The sequence below is a fragment of the Crinia signifera genome, chromosome 8 (genome assembly GCF_055691185.1).
Source record: "Crinia signifera chromosome 8, ASM5569118v1, whole genome shotgun sequence".
In the NCBI taxonomy this organism is placed as follows: domain Eukaryota; kingdom Metazoa; phylum Chordata; class Amphibia; order Anura; family Myobatrachidae; genus Crinia; species Crinia signifera.
This window is the reverse complement of record NC_139224.1, coordinates 113,587,227-113,606,792: the sequence shown is the minus strand read 5'-3', so window position 1 is coordinate 113,606,792 and position 19,566 is coordinate 113,587,227. Positions and strand designations below refer to the sequence as shown.

The window sequence follows — 19,566 nt, the reverse complement described above, 5'->3', positions numbered from 1 at the left end:
TAGTTTGTGACACAACAACCAACTGTAGATACTTCTGGTACACTCATTTAGATATTTTGTTTACTTGCCATTATACAATTTTATTACGTGTATTAAAAATCTTGATGATAACATGATTCCATTTGTGAGTAAATCATTTACCTTGTGGCTTCAACTTTCTTATTTGGTGCAATGTAATAGGGTTTGTCTGAATTGTATTCATCAAAGACGCCCCATCGGAGATGAGCCCATTCATGCACAAACAGTCTCCCTGGAAGGAAACATGTTTTGTAGATGTATTATAAAAACCTAAATACCAATAAGTAAAAATAAAACAAACTGCAAATAAAAGCAAATATGGGGTGATGGTGCGGGTCTGCGCAGGCACATGGGCGACTATGGGCATGTTGGGACCCCCTGTGTGAATGTCTTCAGCGAGTGAGGTGTTCACTTTGTGAAGGGAGGGAAGAGAAGGGTAGGGGCTGGGGATGGGAAAGCCCAGCATTTTATGGGCACCCCCATAAAAACTCTGGGAGTTCCTCTGGGAATGCAGGCGTGTGGATGTCAGCTGCCCCCGAATTCGTCCATCGCCGTCGGAAATAAAAGTCAGTCTTCGGTGACCATCGAATGATTTTTTACCCGTGCTGCCGCATGTGAGGAGATATATAAGCGTAAACATCACCTTGCATGCAGCACGGGGGGGGGGGGGCTGTGTGGGTTCGGTGGGCAGGGGTTTACCAGTTCGCTAGGCTGCTAAGATATGCAGGCTAGTGAACAGGTCTGAATCAGGCCCATAGGGTGAATCCTCAAGTGAATGAATAGTTATGGGAGTTCTCTTGTTTAAGAGTATGGGCGCATGTAGCGAACATAACATAAATGACACTTTGAGATGTGGACTATAATCATTAATATACTGTATCTACATTTTGAAAAAATTGTGGTTTTTTAAATTGTAGTACTAGTTAGAATTTTACAACCAAGAAAAACAGGAGAGGAGACGAAATTACCAGTGATTGGACTCACAAAGCCAGTAAATGAACACACAAGACCAGTGAAGGAACAATGGGGCAGATGTATTAAAACTGGCGAAGAGATAAACTGGAGATAAAGTGAAAGGAGATAATGCACCGGCCAATCAACTTCCAACTGTCATATTTCAAACACAGCTGATTGGCCGGTGCGTTATCTCCTTCCACTTTATCTCCAGTTTATCTCTTCACCAGGCTTAATACATCTGCCCCACTGGAGCTTACTATCTCGAACACCGTATGCTTCATATCCTCTTGCAGTCATTTTATTTCCTTCACCATGGGCCTTATTTTGGTTCACTCTTTCTGACAAAATCCTTCTTAGATGGACAAAACCATGTGCACTGCAGGGGGGCAGATGTAACATATGCAGAGAGAATTAGATTTGGGTGGGGTTTTATTACAAAGTGAGATCTATATTGAAGTGTAAAAATAAAGCAGCCAGTATTTTCCCTGCACAGAAACAAAATTACTCACCCAAATCTAATTCTCTCTGCACATTTTACATCTGCCCCCCTGCAGTGCACATGGTTTTGTCCATCTAAGAAGTATTTTGTAAGAAAGAGTGAACCAAAATAAGGCCCCATGTTATATTTGTACCATATCCTGTCCTCTATCTGGGGACAAGGTGCTTACTTCACTATTCCTGGATGCAACTTTCCCTCGTAGACTGCTATCACATAGGGCACCACGCCATTTTTTCTTATTATCTAAGTATTTCTTTATTCTCAGAGAAGCCTGCACGGATCCGATGATCCATGCAGGCTCCAGCACGATATGGATGGAAAATGCCAAATTTTCCATTCTTATTTTCTGCTGAATTCCCATTCAAATTCAGCAGTACAAATGCTCATAAATGAGCAGAGCACCAAAGAACTCATGGCAAAATACGGCTGAGTTCTATCGATGGTGTACTCATTCGTACACCAGAATTCGGCTAAGGTTGCCATTTGTAAAACGGTAAATCAGCTGAATTTGGCTAATAGTAAATCAGCGGAACGGCTGATCCCGGCAGTAATTAAGATCAAATGGGTACAAATGGGTGCATTAGTATCCATTCCATCTTAGTAAATTCCCCCCTAAGTCTTAAGTTTGTAAACATCATGGTCGTGTAACAAAACAATTAAAAAGGAAACTGTGAAATTATGATACATAACAGATAGTGTTCTATTTACCTCGAGGCCCATAAACGTCTAAGATTGTATCATTAGTCATGAAGTCAGGAGTAAAATGAATGAATTCGCCTTTTTCTCCACATCCTCTATATTGCTGAGTATATGGCTCATTTCCATATTTCAGTGAAGGTCTTGCAATTTTAATATCAGCCTAATAGTAAAATACAATAATAAAAAAAAAAAAAAACAATCCAGTGAAAATACATTTATTTTATTATTAAATTATGTTATCACTGCAAAACCATTTTCTGTAATATAATATGTAGTACGAGCATCTAAATAAACCCAGTGTGTGCAATATTATGATCTTATATTCCCGAATGAGGCTGCCCTTTATCTTAAGTACAGCTGTGTACAATGATTTAACCATATTAAAGTGATTCCTGAAAGTGGATTGCACTACTACACATACTCCATGCTGTTGCTCCTCCAGGGAAGCTTCATTCCCAAGATGGCTGATTAGGCTTCTATTGAGCATGTGTCCAGCCATCTTATTCTTCCACTTAGCTACAGTGTGATTACCTACTGGTATACAGTAAATGCTATTCCAGCATTCTTCACGACTAACCAGTACCTATATACACTGGATGTCAGCTAAATAACGCTCTATTCTACTCAAGCTCTGCTCTATTTACTAATATGTGTAATAGGGATTATCCTTTATTTTCAATAAGACCACTCCACTGATTAAGTAAGTGGGCTGTTCATAGTTTTGAGGCATCTGCTGGTTTGTACAGAAACTCTGCTACATCTTCAAGCCTGTGCATACTGTACATAAAGTATTTACAACAGTGATCATATAAAATCCTATGAGTGGATTGGGCCACCAAGACTCTAGGATAGTTCCTGTTGGGCTGAGTAAGAGGTGCTCAAGGTCTCCCTCTTTGAACACATAGTCGGAGATAGCTGCTGTTTAAGAATTAGCCTTTGTACTTCCGGTCCAGATTGCAGGTTGCCACCAGAAATTGTGTGGCACAGGATTTTTGCAAAATAAGAAGGGCAACTTACCGCCACCCACACACTGGCAATAGACATACACATGCTGCGTCACATGGGCATTCCACATGTTCTGCATCTGGCAAGTGCACTTATGTGGTTGTAGTTTAAGCATAACTATAAGGATGAGAGTGTGGTAACATCTTGAAAGAAGGTGTTAGGCAGGATTCCTAACTACTTAGAAACTGCTGACTACTTAGCAATACCTCTCTGGGTAAGTTTTAGTACTGGTTAGTCCATTGGAGTGCAGATAATGAGGACTGCTTGCTGAAGTCAGGAATCTCATTGCTCTTGAACTGCATGGCGATTTCTGTGAACAGCTGTCAAAGGAAGCTATGTATAGAGAAGTACCTCTTAAACTTACTGATCACTGAACTGGTCTTGTTAGGAAAGTAGTCCACATTAAACCACCAAGAGTACAAATACAGTTAATGTCCTGGTTATCGAGATGCCAGCAGTCCGAGTACCGAAGCTGTAATCCCAACTAATGGGCAGAAGACCAGTGCTGGAATCCCTGACTGCCAGCAGCTCGATTGTATGTATGGTGGGTTAGTATTAGGGCAGAGAGGAGGTGGGGGGGTTGGGGTATTCAATGTAGGCACTAGTGGGATTTAGAGATAGGCTGTGAGGGTTAGGTGAAGGCTGCGGAGTTGGAAGGAGATAAAAAAATTCTAAATTTTGACAATCAGAAAACAATGAAAAATCACTACAGACATTGGGCACAATTCAAAAGCATTCACTGGGCTGCAAATTTGCAGCCTGAGCAGATATCGCACAACTGCGCATGCGCAGCAATCTCTACACAGGCAGCCATGGCTACTCACAGGGTGATTGCAGCCCTTTGACGGCGGTGACGCACCATTTTCCAGGAAGTGCCCCAGGAAACTCAGGCATTCCCTGGCCGTTGGGAGGGAAGGCCACTGACATCATCAGTGGCCTCCTTCCCCCACGGCCTTCACAGCGCCGAAAAGTCTAGACTTACTCGATGCTGCAAACAGAGGGTAAAAAAACATTTGATGGTGATTCCAAATTTTTTCCCCTCATGTGCAGGGCTGCGAACGCATTTGCAGCCATGCAAATAGGCGGGATTTCTCTCATGTGGGGCCGCAGGGGGCGGGGGGACGTTGTTTACCTGCTCCATGGGCTCTGATGCAAACACAGAGAAGCATCAATAACATTTTAAACTTTATGGATGAGTTTTCTGATTTACTCCACATTATTTTCGAAATACTATGCGGATAAAGAAAACCAATTCTATGGACTTTTTATAACTTGTGCAATAAGTTGTTAGGTTTCTGTACGGTAGCTATTTTTACTGTACAGAATGTTTAGTCTTCTCTCATTTTACTTCATTGTCCACATTATTGTACTGTACCTTATCATATGTTTCTGTCTTGGGCTTTGTGTAGTTATTTCCAGACCATGAATTGGGAATTAAAATTTTCACATTACGTATATAGAGCCTTTTCTTTGTAGCATTAAATAAATAGCCTGTGGCTTCTTTTATTGTATCCTTTAAAAGAACAAAAAAAAATGCTGTGAACACTATACATATATTTTCTTTAGAATATATAATTTGTATTATACAGTTTATTATTTCTGTATTAAAAGTTGTTAATTAGATAAAGCTCTCTTTTAATCAGAACATGGTGATTATTCAAGTTTTAAACTTTTGATTTTATGTACATTAAAATATTTATAATTGTCCAATTGAATTGTTCAACAATTAGATATATATGTATGTTTATATGACTCATGTAATTACATTTATTATATTCTAGGTTTATGTGTAGAAAATAGGTGGGCATTCTATTGAACGCTGAGGTGTGTGATCAAAAAGGAACACAAATACATATATGTAAGCTGAGACAGATTAGATTTTTGACAATCACAAATTTGCATGACACATACAGTAGATTTATGTTAAAAATCATACATTTCAGAATCTTTAACCCTTTGAGTGCCCATTTGTATTCATCGTAATGACCTGTAATGTTTATCTTATATAGGATACAGTATACCGTATATATATAGATAGAAAGATAGAAAGATAGATAGATATAGATATATATATATACATATATATATATATATATATATATATATATATTATTTTACACAACATGTTTATTTGAATTTAAATGACAAGTGTGAGGGACTTTGTACATCTCTCACAGAGATGATGGCACTCAACGGGTTAAAACCAACAAAATGCATGTTAGATAAAATAATTTGTATTATGCCGTGTTCACACTGCCTGTGTGAATAACACGGCTTTTACCCGGCATTTAAATGCCGGGAGCTGCAGAGACGGACCCCCGTTCCCACTGCAAGGCAAATTCCCAGGTGAAGCAGTTCTACCCGGTAATTTGCCTTTTAACACGGGTTTTTTTGCAGTGTGAGCAGGTCAACACATGACTGCATACCCGGATCACAGGTAAAAAGAAGGATTGGAGGCCCGGGAATTTTGACACAGGTTGACCCGTTCACACTGCAAAAAAATCCATGTTAAAAGGCAAATTACCGGGTCAACATGCTAGACCCGGGAATTTGCCTTGCAGTGAGAACGAGGTATTAATTGGCAACGCGATCTACTGTTTGCTGGGTTCCAATGAAAGGATATGAACATGAAATACAGTACATTAAATATACTCATAAATACAACACTGAGATATTTAGTCTAATGGCCCCAATACACAAATCTGAGGTATCTCATGTAGCTTTGCACGTGATACCTCAGCAACTGCTCAAACGTATGCGATCCTTTAGCATATGATTTAATGTATGCTACCTCCAGTAAGTGTTGCCGGATCCTGCCGATTACGGCAAATCTATATGTGCAGCACTTATGATCTCCGGAGGTTAGGCACATACGATTTGGGCACTTTTCCCCCGATTTTTCGATCTGATTTGTCGGAATTAGGTGAAAAGGGCCCAAATTGTATAATTGTATGGTCAGCCTAAGGGCCAGATGTACAAAACCTTGAAAAGTCATAAAATGGAGAGTGATAAACCACCAACCAATCAGCTCCTACCTTTCATTTTTCAAACACAGCCTGTGACATGACAGTTAGGAACTGATTGGCTGGTGGTTTATCACTCTCCTATTTATAAATATTCAAGTTTAGTACATCTAGGCCTAAAGCTGCCCATACACGGAGCCGTTCGCTGACATCCGTTCTGTACTATGCGATGCGCGCTCACGCGCATCACATAGTACGGTACAAAAAGTATGTGCTGCACATACTTTTTGTACTAGCTACACATCGTATCGGATCGCAGTGCATGTACAATGCATGCACAAGGCATGCAATCCGATACGATGTGTACTTTAAAAGTACAGAACGGAGCCTCAAAACGGAGCGTGTATGGGCTCCTTAAGGCTTGTGTGTTAAGAAACAAGACGATAGTACAAAAAAAGTTGCTAATTCTTTCTTAAGATACTGACCTTACGCTCTTATGATTTTAGAAAGAAAACAAAGATAAATCTTTCCATTATAAGTCCGTCAAGCACGACAAACATTTACACAAAAAGTTAGCCTTACCTTAATTTTCTCAATAAGATTTAGGTCTTCCGCTATACGAGGATTAATTGCAATAACAATATCCTCATACCCTCCATCATTAAGCGTTACTATAGAACTCTTACTTATTGTGAGAACATGGAAAACCAAAACTAACGCAAAGATGTTCCTTAGTACAGCTGCCATTTGGTATTCTCTCTCTCTTGTTATTACTCATTGTAAGAGTTGGGAAACATTATAAGCAGTTATATATCTTGGAATAAATTCCTTATCAGAATAAATATGTGGACTTTGTTTCTGAAACGTAAGCAAAAAACAGATATCATTTACAATACAGTAATCAGGGGTGCGTCATTGATGTTATGACAAAATAAAAAGTTTTTTTTTTAGATCTTCCTTATTGTGCTTTATAATCTTTTCCCCCCCACAAACTCTGTAATAATACTGTACAATAATAAATATTATAATTATAGTGTTTGACCTGTCATTTTCATGGTCACTACTAATATTGGTTGAGATACAGGGGGAAATTTACTAAGATGTGTATTCTACTTCACATGTGATGTTGCTATGGGCCACCAATCAGAATCTACTTCTTATTTATTTAGCACCCTCTAGAAGATAGTAAACAGGATCTGATTGGTTGCCCATAGCAACATCACATTTGAAGTACAATACACATCTTAGTAAATTTCCCCCACAGTCCCATATCTTCCCAGTCTATTCAATTATATCCCACATAGGGCGGTATTCAATGTGAATACCTGCGAGGTGCAGCGAATCCTTTTTTGGATTCGCTGCACATTCGCCAGGTTCCGGAGCCGGCGGGCTCCGGTATTCAACGAGTCAGGGGCAGCGAGCCCCTGACTGGCGAATATGAGCTCCTGCGGCGATTGCCGCAGGGAGCCTCAGGATGGTGCCAGGCAGAGAGATGGTAGTCTCTCTGCCTAGCCCAGACCTTTGTGGGGGGTTAGGTGTGCTCCCCGGGTGCCAGGCAGCACAGGCTGCCCCCCCCGGGGGTGCCAGCAGGCGAGCGTATATTCACTACACAGGATCGTAATGATCGTGCAGTGAATATATGAATATGTAATGAGCGGCTCCGCTCTGGCGCCACTTGCTGGCTGCTGTGTAAAAAAAAAAAAATATATTATTTTTAAAATTAAATATATATTCATGTGCTTACAGCACATGAATAAAAATAGCATGCCCCTCCTCAGAAGAAAAGTCCTGATTTTTTTACACCAAATGTAAAAAACAAAACACTTTATTTTAAAAGTTCACATTCCACTTCACCATAAAAAGATAGCGATTGCTACTCGGTGAATCATGGTGAAAAAAACCTTCAAATGTATTCGCCATCTGCTCATTGAATAGGGTGATTCACCGTTTTAGTCAGAAATTCGCCAAACAGCACAAATTCGCCATAAAAACCTGGTGAATCAGGCTCATTGAATACCGCCCATAGTCTCTGGAGCCTCATGCCGTGTCATTGCCTCACCATCCTCATGCTCTCCGTGTCACTCTGGTCTCATGTCACTGCCCCCACTACCACTAAAATGCTATCATCAGTTGCCATGTCCAAGTACTGATCTTACCATCTCTGCTCTCTCCCCTTCTGTCAGCCTCTCTCAACTACATAACTTCTTTCCACATCTGTTTCTCTTCCCTTTTCTACCCTTTCACCTCTGTCTATCATCTCTGTTCCCTCTCTTGGTCTCTGCAATACCTGTACTCACCCCTCATCTCCCTCACTTGTACACATACTCCCTCCAAATCTCTCTAAAGGTGGCCATACATCAGAAAGATATTGTACCCAATCATACAATCTCAATTGATTGTAAGATGGATTGTATGCAGATTGTGCGCACATCTTGTGTACACAAATCATACAATCCATCATCAGATGGATTGTATGACTGATTGTATGATGGATTGTATGCAGATTGTGTGCACATCTTGTATACACAATCATACAGCAGATGGATTGTATGACTGATTGTAAGATGGATTGTGTGTAGATTGTGTGTCCAAAAACCACCAAGGACTGCCGGGGATTTCAAGGGAAATTGTACACAATCATGAGCGCAATCGATCTTAAGATCGATCTTTCTGATGTATAGCCAGCTTTACATCTATCTCCCCCAGGGAAGAATGCTATGAATAGAGGAGGGGTTCAATGGGTGCCAGGATTGGGCAGCAGTGGAGCATGGAGGAGGTTAAGGACAGGCAATACTATGGGCAGTGCTAGGGGTAGGAAGGTGGTAAGGGTAGATAGAACTGAGGCAGTACTGGGACGAGTTAGATGCAGACATGGCTGTGGGCACGGAAAGATAGCAGTTGGAGCAAGAAGGGAGATAAGGAACGGCAGTACTATGGGAAGGGAAGGGAGGGGGGCAAACAGGAAGTTAGGGGCAGGCAATGCTGGAGAAGGTGGAGATAGCAGTTAATGAAAGAATGGGGTTAATGGCTAGAACTGGGCACTTTATTTGCCTACTGTTTTCTGCAGGGATCCCCCGACTGGGTCACCTCAAAAGCAACATCTGGGATACTGCTATCCTCCTATTGCTCTGCTGCGGGGACAGTCAGGGCTGCTGGCTTGAAAGGGATGTAGAGGCACTGCTGGTGACCTGGCAGAATCAAATAGAGTCCCGCACTCTGCTAGCAGACCCAGATAAAAGGAGGGAGACATTGCAGGCTGCGACTGGATGGAAAGACTATTTGCAGTGATTGGCTGGAGAGACTACAGGCCCACCAAAGGTTGGTCCCAGGCAGCAGTGTCATGGTAAAAGCTCACACTTGTTTGCAGCTGGAGTTTAGGGTGTTGGTAATCTCACAATGTTCAAGAAATGTATTGTGAAAAGGATAGAACTGGATAGAAAATACACCATCTTAAACCATCTTCTTTATTTCCAGCAGGTAGACAGGATACAGGTGATTGCAGCTTAGCAAGTCACATTATAGCTGGCTTCACAGCTGGGTACAACAATCCAGAGGTCCCTAGCATAGTCCCCACACCCCAAGCTTATTGCCCAGCTGCTTACTGGCTTTGAGAACCCTGAGCCCCTCTGCCCTGAACATATTTAACAGCAAACCACAGGTGTTGTTAATCAGCCAAACAATTATACACATCAGATCTTAGGAAAAACTTGCACTGGATTTAATCAGTCCTGCTGCTGCTCTAAACCCTGAGATACTGCCATTCCGCCTTAACTTTATGTAGAACTATACTGTCCCTGCCAGACTAAATTATTTGACTGTTGATGTCACTTTTTTTTTATGGAGAGTGGTGTTGGTGGAGTGGTTGCCCATTGCGCTGCTCTACACACTAGACCATCAGGCGATTGTGTAACAGAGCACCACTGAAGCGGTGACAGCCATTGTCAGTGGAGGCTTTCACCGGAGTGAATGCAACAGATGCAACCTGTTAACCCCTCCCCCATCGAGTGCACTTAAAACTGCTTGACTGCAGTCCCTAAGGGGGGTGACCATACGTCTCCATGATGATGTGGCGAACAATAACTCAATGACTCTTGGCCCTAGATTATCTGCTTCCGGCAAGCCGAAAGTGACTCACTGGGAGCACCTTTCTTGAAAACATGAGCTACAAATGGCTGATCTTAAATCCTTTGGATCCATTGCGGGGTGGGAAGAAGGGGGGTGCTGCAAGCGACCTTGACAAAGCCGTAGATTCTCCAGTGGCAATAGTGTCATCGTCCCCCAGGGGAATTTCTCCTCCCCCTAATGCAGAGTGCAGAAGAGCAGGTCCCCAAGGGGGATGATCATCAGTCCCCTTGATGATCTCTGCACTCAGGGCCTTATTCAGCATTGTTAGGAAATCAAAAAAGCACACAACTGGGCAAAACCATGCTGCACTGCTGGTGGGGCTGATGTTACATGTGCAGAGATATTTTGGTGGGTTACATTTTGTCTGCATAGGACAAATACTGGCTGCTTTACTCTTACACTGTCATTTAGATTTCAGTTGAGCTCACCCCACCTAAATCTCTCTGCACATGTTAGTGTAGTTTGGTTTTGCCCAGTTGTGTTATTTTTTTGCTTTGCTAACAGCTGAATCCGGCCCTCAGTGTGGAGAAAACAGTGAAGAGTTCCTCTCTCTCATTACTGAAATGTAAATTGAATAAGCAGCAATGCACTACAGAATGTAATTTGCATGGTATTCAGAAACAAATTTGAAAGTGATATTGTTGGTCAGGTACTGGGACCAGGCAATGGCACAGAGAGGATGTTGGCATGGTCAAAAGGAAAGTGACCATGTCACGGAAAGCTTATCTGGCCCTTGGCGTATCTCATGCAACCAAGACAGTTAAGTTGTTTAACAACAATTATTTCAGTTACGCCCAAAGAATGTTACGAGCTTTACCATCAACTGATATATCTTGCAGTTTAGGCAATACACTGCGCCGTAAACTCTCGAAATATTTGCTCCCATATTTACTCCAAAAGCAGTATCTTGAAGGGTACTCTTTACCTAGCATCGTGAGGTAAAAAATCGTGTCGGTCGCGTCGTATGCGGGCTAAAGATGCCCGGACGCGACCGACGCGATGTCCACGATTTCCCATTGAAAACCATGTTAAACATGGACATCGCGCCGGTCGCGTCGGCCATAAATGTGCACACGATGGCCGCGACGCGATGCCCACGATTTGCCATAGGAATCAATGTTAAAAGGCCCGATGGACACGATTTTCATGTTAAATGGCTGAATGGACCCGATTTTACCATAGGAAACAATGTTAAATGGGCCTTAGAGCCCAAATACTTACCCTGAACTCTGAAATGGCCCCCCCAATTGTTTACGCCACCCCACGATCAACGTCAACCCGAAGCGTGGCGAGCGCAGCGAGCCCGCGAGGGGCGGCGGTACGCGTCCTCCGACTTTTTCATACCCCCACTATCCACGTCGGCGTGGAGTTGAGAATAGAATAGTGTGGCGAGCGCAGCGAGCCCGAAGCGTGGCGAGCGCAGCGAGCCCCGCGAGGGGACGCGGATACCTGTGAAGCCCGCGAGGGGACGCGTATAGCTGTGAAGGTATCCGCGTCCCCTCGCGGGGCTCGCTGCGCTCGCCACGCTTCGGGCTCGGTGGCTCGCTGCGCTCGCCACACTATTCTATTCTCAACTACGTGGATAGTGGGGGTATGAAAAGGTCGGAGGACGCGTACCGCCGCCCCTCGCGGGCTCGCTGCGCTCGCCACGCTTCGGGTTGACGTTGATCGTGGGGTGGCGTAAACAATTGGGGGGGCCATTTCAGAGTTCAGGGTAAGTATTTGGGCTCTAAGGCCCATTTAACATTGTTTGCTATGGTAAAATCGGGTCCATTCAGCCATTTAACATGAAAATCGTGTCCATCGGGCCTTTTAACATTGATTCCTATGGCAAATCGTGGGCATCGCGTCGCGGCCATCGTGTGTACATTTATGGCCGGCCGCGACGCGACCGACGCGATTTCCATGTTTAACATGGGTTTCAATGGGAAATCGCGGGCATCGCGTCGGTCGCGTCGCGGCCAGACATAAATGTACCCGCGATGGGCGCCGTGATAGGTAAAGAGTACCTCTTGAAGTCTTATGTTAATATGAATAAATATCTAAGGTTAAATGTAATAAGGTAAAAAAATCAGAAGTCTTCAATTTTTATTTTTAAAGCGGCAATCATTTACACTGCAACACCAGTTTGATTTTGCAGTGTAAATGATTGCCACTGTAAAAAAAAAAATTTCTTACCAAATATCTCACTTTCTGATTCTCTCCCCTTATTACATTTCACCCTTAGGGTGACATCTAATAGGATGTAAAAAAAAAAATTGGCGATATTTTTGCAAGTTTTTGTATTTTTTCCAAAATCGCATAATGAGATGCGAAATGCAGCAGAAAATGTGCATTTTGCCTCGAATGTGCACATTCTTAAATGGCGATTATAATTAACGCCGGAACTCGCATCCAGATGTTTTCCCATTATAAAGTATACAAATCGCATATTTAATGAGATGCAAAATCGGGAAAATGTTAATAAAAATCTAAAAAAAAAAATAGACCAGGTTCTGACAGATGAATTTGACAGAACCATGCACAGATCATTGAGATTTGTTCATTGTTCTAGGTTAAAATATGTGTAAAAGTAAAACTTTTAAAAAAAATGGCATGGGGTCCCCCCTCTTGAGCATAACCAGCCCCAGTGGCGTAACTATAAATCTTGCTCCCCCCAGCCAAAAAGTTTGTACTTATACACACACACATATACTGTATATCTATACTGTATATACATACATATAGGCTGTGAGATGTACACACACACATATATATGGGCGAAATTTAATAGGGGCCAATTTTTAGGCATGTTTTAAAATCGCACAATATCGCACTTTTTAAATTCGCATTATTTGGCCGATTTTCGCATATTTAATGAGATGCAAATTCGCGGCAAAATAGCGCGATAAAGTGCGATAAAGTGCGATATAGTGCGATTTTTAGTCATAAAAATGTGCGATTTTCAGTCATGAAAATCTGCACATTTTCTGAAATGTGTGATTTTGGTGTAAAAAAAAAGTGAAAAAAAAAAACGGCGTGGGGTCCCCCCTCCTGAGCATAACCAGCCCGGGCTCAAAGAGCCGGTCCTGGTTTCATAAAATCACAGGAACAAACAAGTTGGGGTTCCCTGGATTTTATCAAACCAGCACCAGGCTCAAGGGCCGGTCCTGGTTCCCAAAATACGGGGGGACAAAATAAATAGGGGTCCCCCGTATTTCAAGAACCAGCACCGGGCCCAACCAGCCAGCAGGGTAATGCCACAGCCGGGGGGAGACTTTTTATACAAGTCCCCCCGGCCAAAGCATTGTCCCCCTGACCGGTCAGCATGGGCAGGGGTCCTGGAGAAGTGGGGATCCCCCCAAAGAAGAGGTCCCCCTCCAGAACTTACCTGCCCATGCTGAAGCTCGGGGCTGTCCTCGATGCCCCTGGGCGGTGGGCATCGAGTTGATTATTGGTGTAAAAGAAAAGAAGAACTATTGTATACTGCTGTGGAACTATGAGTCCCAGCAAGCCTGCACCCCATGCAGGGACTTGGAGAACCACAAGTCCCAGCATGCGGGGCAATAAAGGGCCCGCTGGGACTAGTAGTGCCCCAGCAGTACAAATAGTTTAATAAAAACACACACACACTGACAGTAAAACTTTATTACATACGGAGCCCATACATCCATACATACCTATGTTGATAGAAGATCCGTCCCCTTCTCCAGTAGAATCCAAAGTGGGGAACCTGTGAAAGCTAAATATACTCACAACGCTGATCTTCGGGGCTTCTCTGGACCCTCTGCAATGCAGTACGGTGTCTGGGGGCGGGTTTGTTTACATCCGGAGCTCCGCCCCCAGACCGGGACTTCAGGCTTTTCCCGGACCATGATTGGCTGGCGGGGCTAAGACGGCTCCTGATTGGCCGCTAGACGGCCAATAGAATCAGTCTGAGGAGAGGCGCGGAAGATGAAAATCTCTGCGTCTCTCCAGTCCGTGAGCGGGTACCAGCCGGGAGCAGCGCGTCTGGAGCTGAAGATGCCTGGGTCATCGCCGGGGACCAGGTGAGTAGGATTTCCTTCCTCAGGTACCCCTTTGGATTACTACGGATCCAGGACCCGGGAATCTTCAGCCCAGGAACCCCGGACCCCGTACCAACCCCGGAACCAGGACCAAGGCCCCGAAACCGGACTCTTCAGCCCTGGAGCCAGGACCCCGGACCCCGGATCCAGGGACCGACCCACGGGCTCAAGGTAGGTAAGTATCAGTATGTGTGGGCTGTGGATGTATTAAACGTTTATTTTTCTGGGTGTCAGTGTGTGTTTTATTTAACTATTTCTTGTACTGTGGAACTACAAGTGCCAGCGGGCCCTTTAATGCCCCGCATGCTGGGACTTGTGGTTCTCCAAGTCCCAGCATGCGGGGTAGGCTTGCTGGGACTCATAGTTCTACAGCATAAGACAATAGTTTTTATTCTTTTTTTACACTTTTCATCAGCCCGATGCCCACCGCACAGGGGCATCGGGGACAGCCCCGGACTTTCAGCAGTGGCTGGTAAGTCCTGGGGGGGGACCCCACTTCCCCAGGACCCCTGCCCATGCTGACCAGCCAGGGGGATAATGCTTTGGCCGCGGGACGTTATATAATAAGTGTCCCCCGGCTGTGGCATTACCCTGCTGGCTGGTTGGGTCTGGTGCTGGTTCTTGAAATGCGGGGGACCCCTAGTCATTTTGTCCCCCGTATTTTGGGAACCAGCGCCGGACCTTGAGCCTGATGCTGGTTTCATTAAATCAAGGGGACCCCTATTTGTCGGGGACCGTGATTTTATGTCACCAGCACCGGCTCAATGAGCCCGGGGCTGGTAATGCTCTGGCGGGGGACCCTGCGCTGTTTTTTTTAAACTGTTTAACCCTTTTTTTCCACCAGAACCATGCACAGATCTCAATGATCTGTGCAGGGTTCTGGCTAATTCGCCCATCAGAACCTGGTCTGTTTTGTGGGCGAATTATAGACATACTTTATACAAATCGCATACCATTAAATATGCGATTTGTATACTTTTCAATGTGAAAACATCTGGATGCGATGTGCTGCGAGAAACAGCCATCGCATTTCCAGAATGTCCAATTTGTTGGCCAAAATCGCACCTTTTTCCCATTTTCGCAGCTCATTAAATATGCGAAAATGGAAAAACATGCGATTTCGGCCGTTTTTGCGAAAAAAATCGCAAAAAAAAAAATCTCACTCCATAGAATGTCATCCCGCATTCCATTAAATGTCACCCATATATGTCTACATATATTTTTTTTAAATATATTTCTTTATATATTTCTTTATATTGAAGGCAAAGAGTGACCCAAAGGAGCGCCCAATACGGTATGGCCGCTACTCCACAGATCCCCCCTGTTAGTGGGAGATGCAATGCGACAAAGGAAAAAAGAAGAGAGTGGAGAGCGCCAGAGGTTTACCAACCACCTTAATGATATGTACAGTGCAAAAAACACAAAATGCAATAAAAAAATTGATTTTTATTAAAAATTAGATGATCATATCAGGATTTCATCTTTTGAATGCAGTTTCAATAACCCGACGCGTTTCGTCTTGAAAAAGACTTCATCAGGGGTTTAATACATGCACAACAAAAGCCAAGGATCAACAAGATTGATCATAAAGCTGAACACACCTGTCCCTTATAGTGGATGGCGGTTTCACTATCAGGATACTGGCGTTTACATCGTGACAGATACTATACTTTGTCGATTATCTGTCGCTATTGGATTTTACACACACCTGAGTGGAACCATTGTCTGTCAAAACACAGTGTGTGTCGACGTACAGACATACTCCCTGTCAGCAGCGGGCACCCACAAATTTTATACCCACTTAAAGATGGATCGATACTTTCATTGATTCTAACCCTCAGCCACAGTTCCATTTAAGGAAACGATTCCATACCACAATAAAGACTCTCACCGTTTTTGGAAACCGACATCCACTATAAGGGACAGGTGTGTTCAGCTTTATGATCAATCTTGTTGATCCTTGGCTTTTGTTGTGCATGTATTAAACCCCTGATGAAGTCTTTTTCAAGACGAAACGCGTCGGGTTATTGAAACTGCATTCAAAAGATGAAATCCTGATATGATCATCTAATTTTTAATAAAAATCAATTTTTTTATTGCATTTTGTGTTTTTTGCACTGTACATATCATTAAGGTGGTTGGTAAACCTCTGGCGCTCTCCACTCTCTTCTTTATTTCTTTATATTGGTATAGAAAAAAATGCACCTCTAACAATAACAAGTCAGTGTGTGACTGTGTGAGGAATGGACTGGGTGGGACACTGTCTGTCTGCTCCCTCCCTCTCTGCTGGCTTCCCAGTTCCTCTCCAGCGTGTTTTCACAGACGTGATGATGTCACACGCATAGGAGAAGCTAAAGCAGGAGAGAGACAGAGAGACCAGAAGACACAGCTGCTTCCCCGGGGTCCGACGAGTCCGTCCAAGACCGCCCCCGCCCATCCGACAGCCCATCTGACAGCCTGCCCGCCCATTATCCCGCCAATCCTATACACAGTAGCCAATAGCTGGCTCTGTGTACAGGAAAGTTAGGGATTTGTTTGTCTCTGTCTGACAGTGACTGTCTGTCATGGCCAGGCCCGCACCGCGGCTGACTCACCTCCTCCGGTGCTCAGTCAGCACGCGGGCAGCAGCAGGCAGCACCGCGGAAGCATGTCAGTTTGTTAGTGCGCCGGGTGGACTGCCTTACACAAGTTACACCAATGACCAGCCCCGGGCTTATTGAGCCGGACCTGGTTCCAAAAATACAGGGGACAAAAAACGTAGGGGTCCCCCATATTTCTAAAACCAGCCCAGACTCTTGGACCGGTCCTGGTTCCAAAAATATGGGGGACAAAAAAACTGGGGGTCCCCCGTATTTTGGAACCAGCACCAGGCTCAAACATGCCACAACCGGGGGACACATTTTACATAAGGTCCCCCTTGGCTGTATCATGCTCACCGTGGCTGGTCAGCCCTGGACGGGGTACCTGGGGGAGTGGGGACCCGCTAATAAATAAATCATCCAGGGCTGAAGCCCGGGGCTGTCACCGGTGCCTGTGGGCTGTGGATGCCGGCCTAAGACGGGTAAATCACCAAAGAAAACCATTGCTTTTTACAGGTGAACTACAAGTCCCAGTTGGCCTCCCCTCCCCTGGGACTTGGTTAACCACAAGTCCCAGCATGCAGGGTATTAATGGGCCCCCTTGGACTTGTTGTCCACCTGTAAAAAGAATGTTAAAAAAACACACACACAGAAAAGTAAAAGTTTATTCAACACACCTTAATTTTACACCCAAAATATGGGTGACTCCCAGTTTTTATGTCCCCTGTATTTTTGGAACCAGGTCTGACTCGGTCTGAGCCCGGGGCTGGTTATGCTCAGGAGAGGGGACCCCACGCCATTTTTTTTTTTTTTCATTTTTTAACACAAAATTGCACATGTCCTCAAATTCACACATTTTCATGGGTAAGAATTGCACATTTTCATGACTAAAAATCGCACTTTATTGCACGTTTTTGCCCGGAACTCACATCTCATTAAATATTTGAATTTGTGGCAAAAAAAATAAAAAAATCGATTTTGAAAAGTGCAATAATGTGCGATTTTGGAAAGTGACTAAAAATCACATCCTATTAAATGTCACCCTCTGTGTCCATATCATATATGGAAATTTGGAAATGCACCAGAAAATACTACACCGGGCTTACTACACACCTAAACTGAAATATATTATTGGCGATTCCTTAGATTCTAATTTCCATAAATGCCAGGCCCCTGATGCAGATATTATACATTGTTTGTAGAACTGTCCAAAAATCCAAATATTCTGGAAAGATCTTTAGAACTAACTTTACCAACATTACTTTTAAATTAGATATGGAATGGATATTTTGGAATATGCGCTCACCCACCAACTCGGGTAGTTTCTCTAAAGGTGCCGCATTTTACTAATGAAAGCAATAGGAGCAAATAAACAATGCTATCACAATGGATATCCACAGACCCACCCATTCTTAGTCTTAGTCTGTTCCATTCAAGATTATCCTATCTCTTTATGATGGATTGGATAGAAACCACACTACTTACAGAAAAACTAGCTGAAAATGTATTCGGCATTTCACTGCCATACATTTGCACACTATCACCTATAGTACTTTACAATAAAACTCTAATCATGCTTCGTATCATGACATGATACAATTAAGAAACGCTTGCACACAGTGATCCGTACTAGGGTACTCATAATTCAACCATTTTAACCTAGGTGATCTCCACAGGTGCCGGATGATGCTCCGACACTGGGGAGCCCGACAGTCAGTATCCCGACTGCAGTGGCGTAACTATAGTCCCGCAGCCCCCGCGGTGGCGGGGAGGCGCTAGGCAGGTGTGGGCGCCTGGGGGGTCTGCAGGACTATTGTTACCACCTGGTCCCGGCTCCCGACTCCTGCCCTCCCCCTCCTTACCCCATTGCCGCCGGCGCCGCTGCCTCTAACCCGACACGCAGATCTGTGTCGGGTGACGGGCGGTCCCCGGCTCCGGCTGCAGTGCTAATATAATAAGAGACACTCTGAAAATGGCTGCCCCCATAATGCTGTATGGGGGCAGCCATTTTCCGAGTGTCTGTTATTATATTAGCACTGCAGCCAGAGCGGGGGACCGCCCGTCACCCGACACAGATCTGCATATCGGGTTAGAGGCAGAAGCGCCGGCGGCAATGGGGACGGGTAAGGAGGGGGTTAATATTTCAGGGGGGGGGTGGGCGCCCGAAAGTCCGGCGGGGGGGCGCAAAAAAAGTAGTTACGCCTCTGCCCGACTGCCGGTGCTCCGACAGGGGGGATACCAACACACAGGGGTTATTCTCACTTGTGGGGGTCCACGACCCCATAGAGGGAGTATAGAACCTGTGGTTAGCGTAGCGAGCCACCAGGCCCGCAGCACGTAGAGTGCAGCCAGCCCGCAAGAGGCTTCTTTGTGCTCACCCACCTGTCGGAGCACATGAGGATACTGACTGTCGGGATCCCCACTGTCGTGGGCACATACCACACCCATCTCCACACAGATACTAAACAGTTCCAGTATAATAAAATACTTTATTGTGTTGGTGTGCAATCATCCAGAATTGTATTTATGGTCATATTGTATGCTGTTACTCAATTATCCAGAATTGTAATTGACATTTTATACTGACATAGTAAACAGTGGAATACATTTATGTTTTGAACTCCTGATTAAAATTCTCCCGATACCATTATGTGACTCATCTCTCCTTGATGATT

General features: G+C 44.2%; 2 protein-coding genes across 2 annotated transcripts in view; both read right to left on the bottom strand.

Moving 5' to 3' along the window:
• Nucleotides 1-6,888, bottom strand: part of LOC146027274 (calcium-activated chloride channel regulator 1-like) — a 57,009-nt gene extending 50,121 nt beyond the window's left edge. The window contains exons 1-4 of the mRNA XM_083158214.1: nucleotides 6,724-6,888; nucleotides 4,554-4,691; nucleotides 2,183-2,333; nucleotides 142-250 (exon numbers count right to left, since the gene is read on the bottom strand). Of these exons, the coding sequence (XP_083014340.1) occupies nucleotides 142-250; nucleotides 2,183-2,333; nucleotides 4,554-4,691; nucleotides 6,724-6,888 (563 nt within the window). The remainder of the gene's footprint in view (nucleotides 1-141; nucleotides 251-2,182; nucleotides 2,334-4,553; nucleotides 4,692-6,723) is intronic.
• A 27-nt stretch (nucleotides 6,889-6,915) lies between these two features.
• Nucleotides 6,916-19,566, bottom strand: part of LOC146027273 (calcium-activated chloride channel regulator 1-like) — a 51,371-nt gene continuing 38,720 nt past the window's right edge. Inside the window, exon 15 of the mRNA XM_083158213.1 lies at nucleotides 6,916-6,999. Coding sequence (XP_083014339.1) covers nucleotides 6,916-6,999 — 84 coding nt within the window. The remainder of the gene's footprint in view (nucleotides 7,000-19,566) is intronic.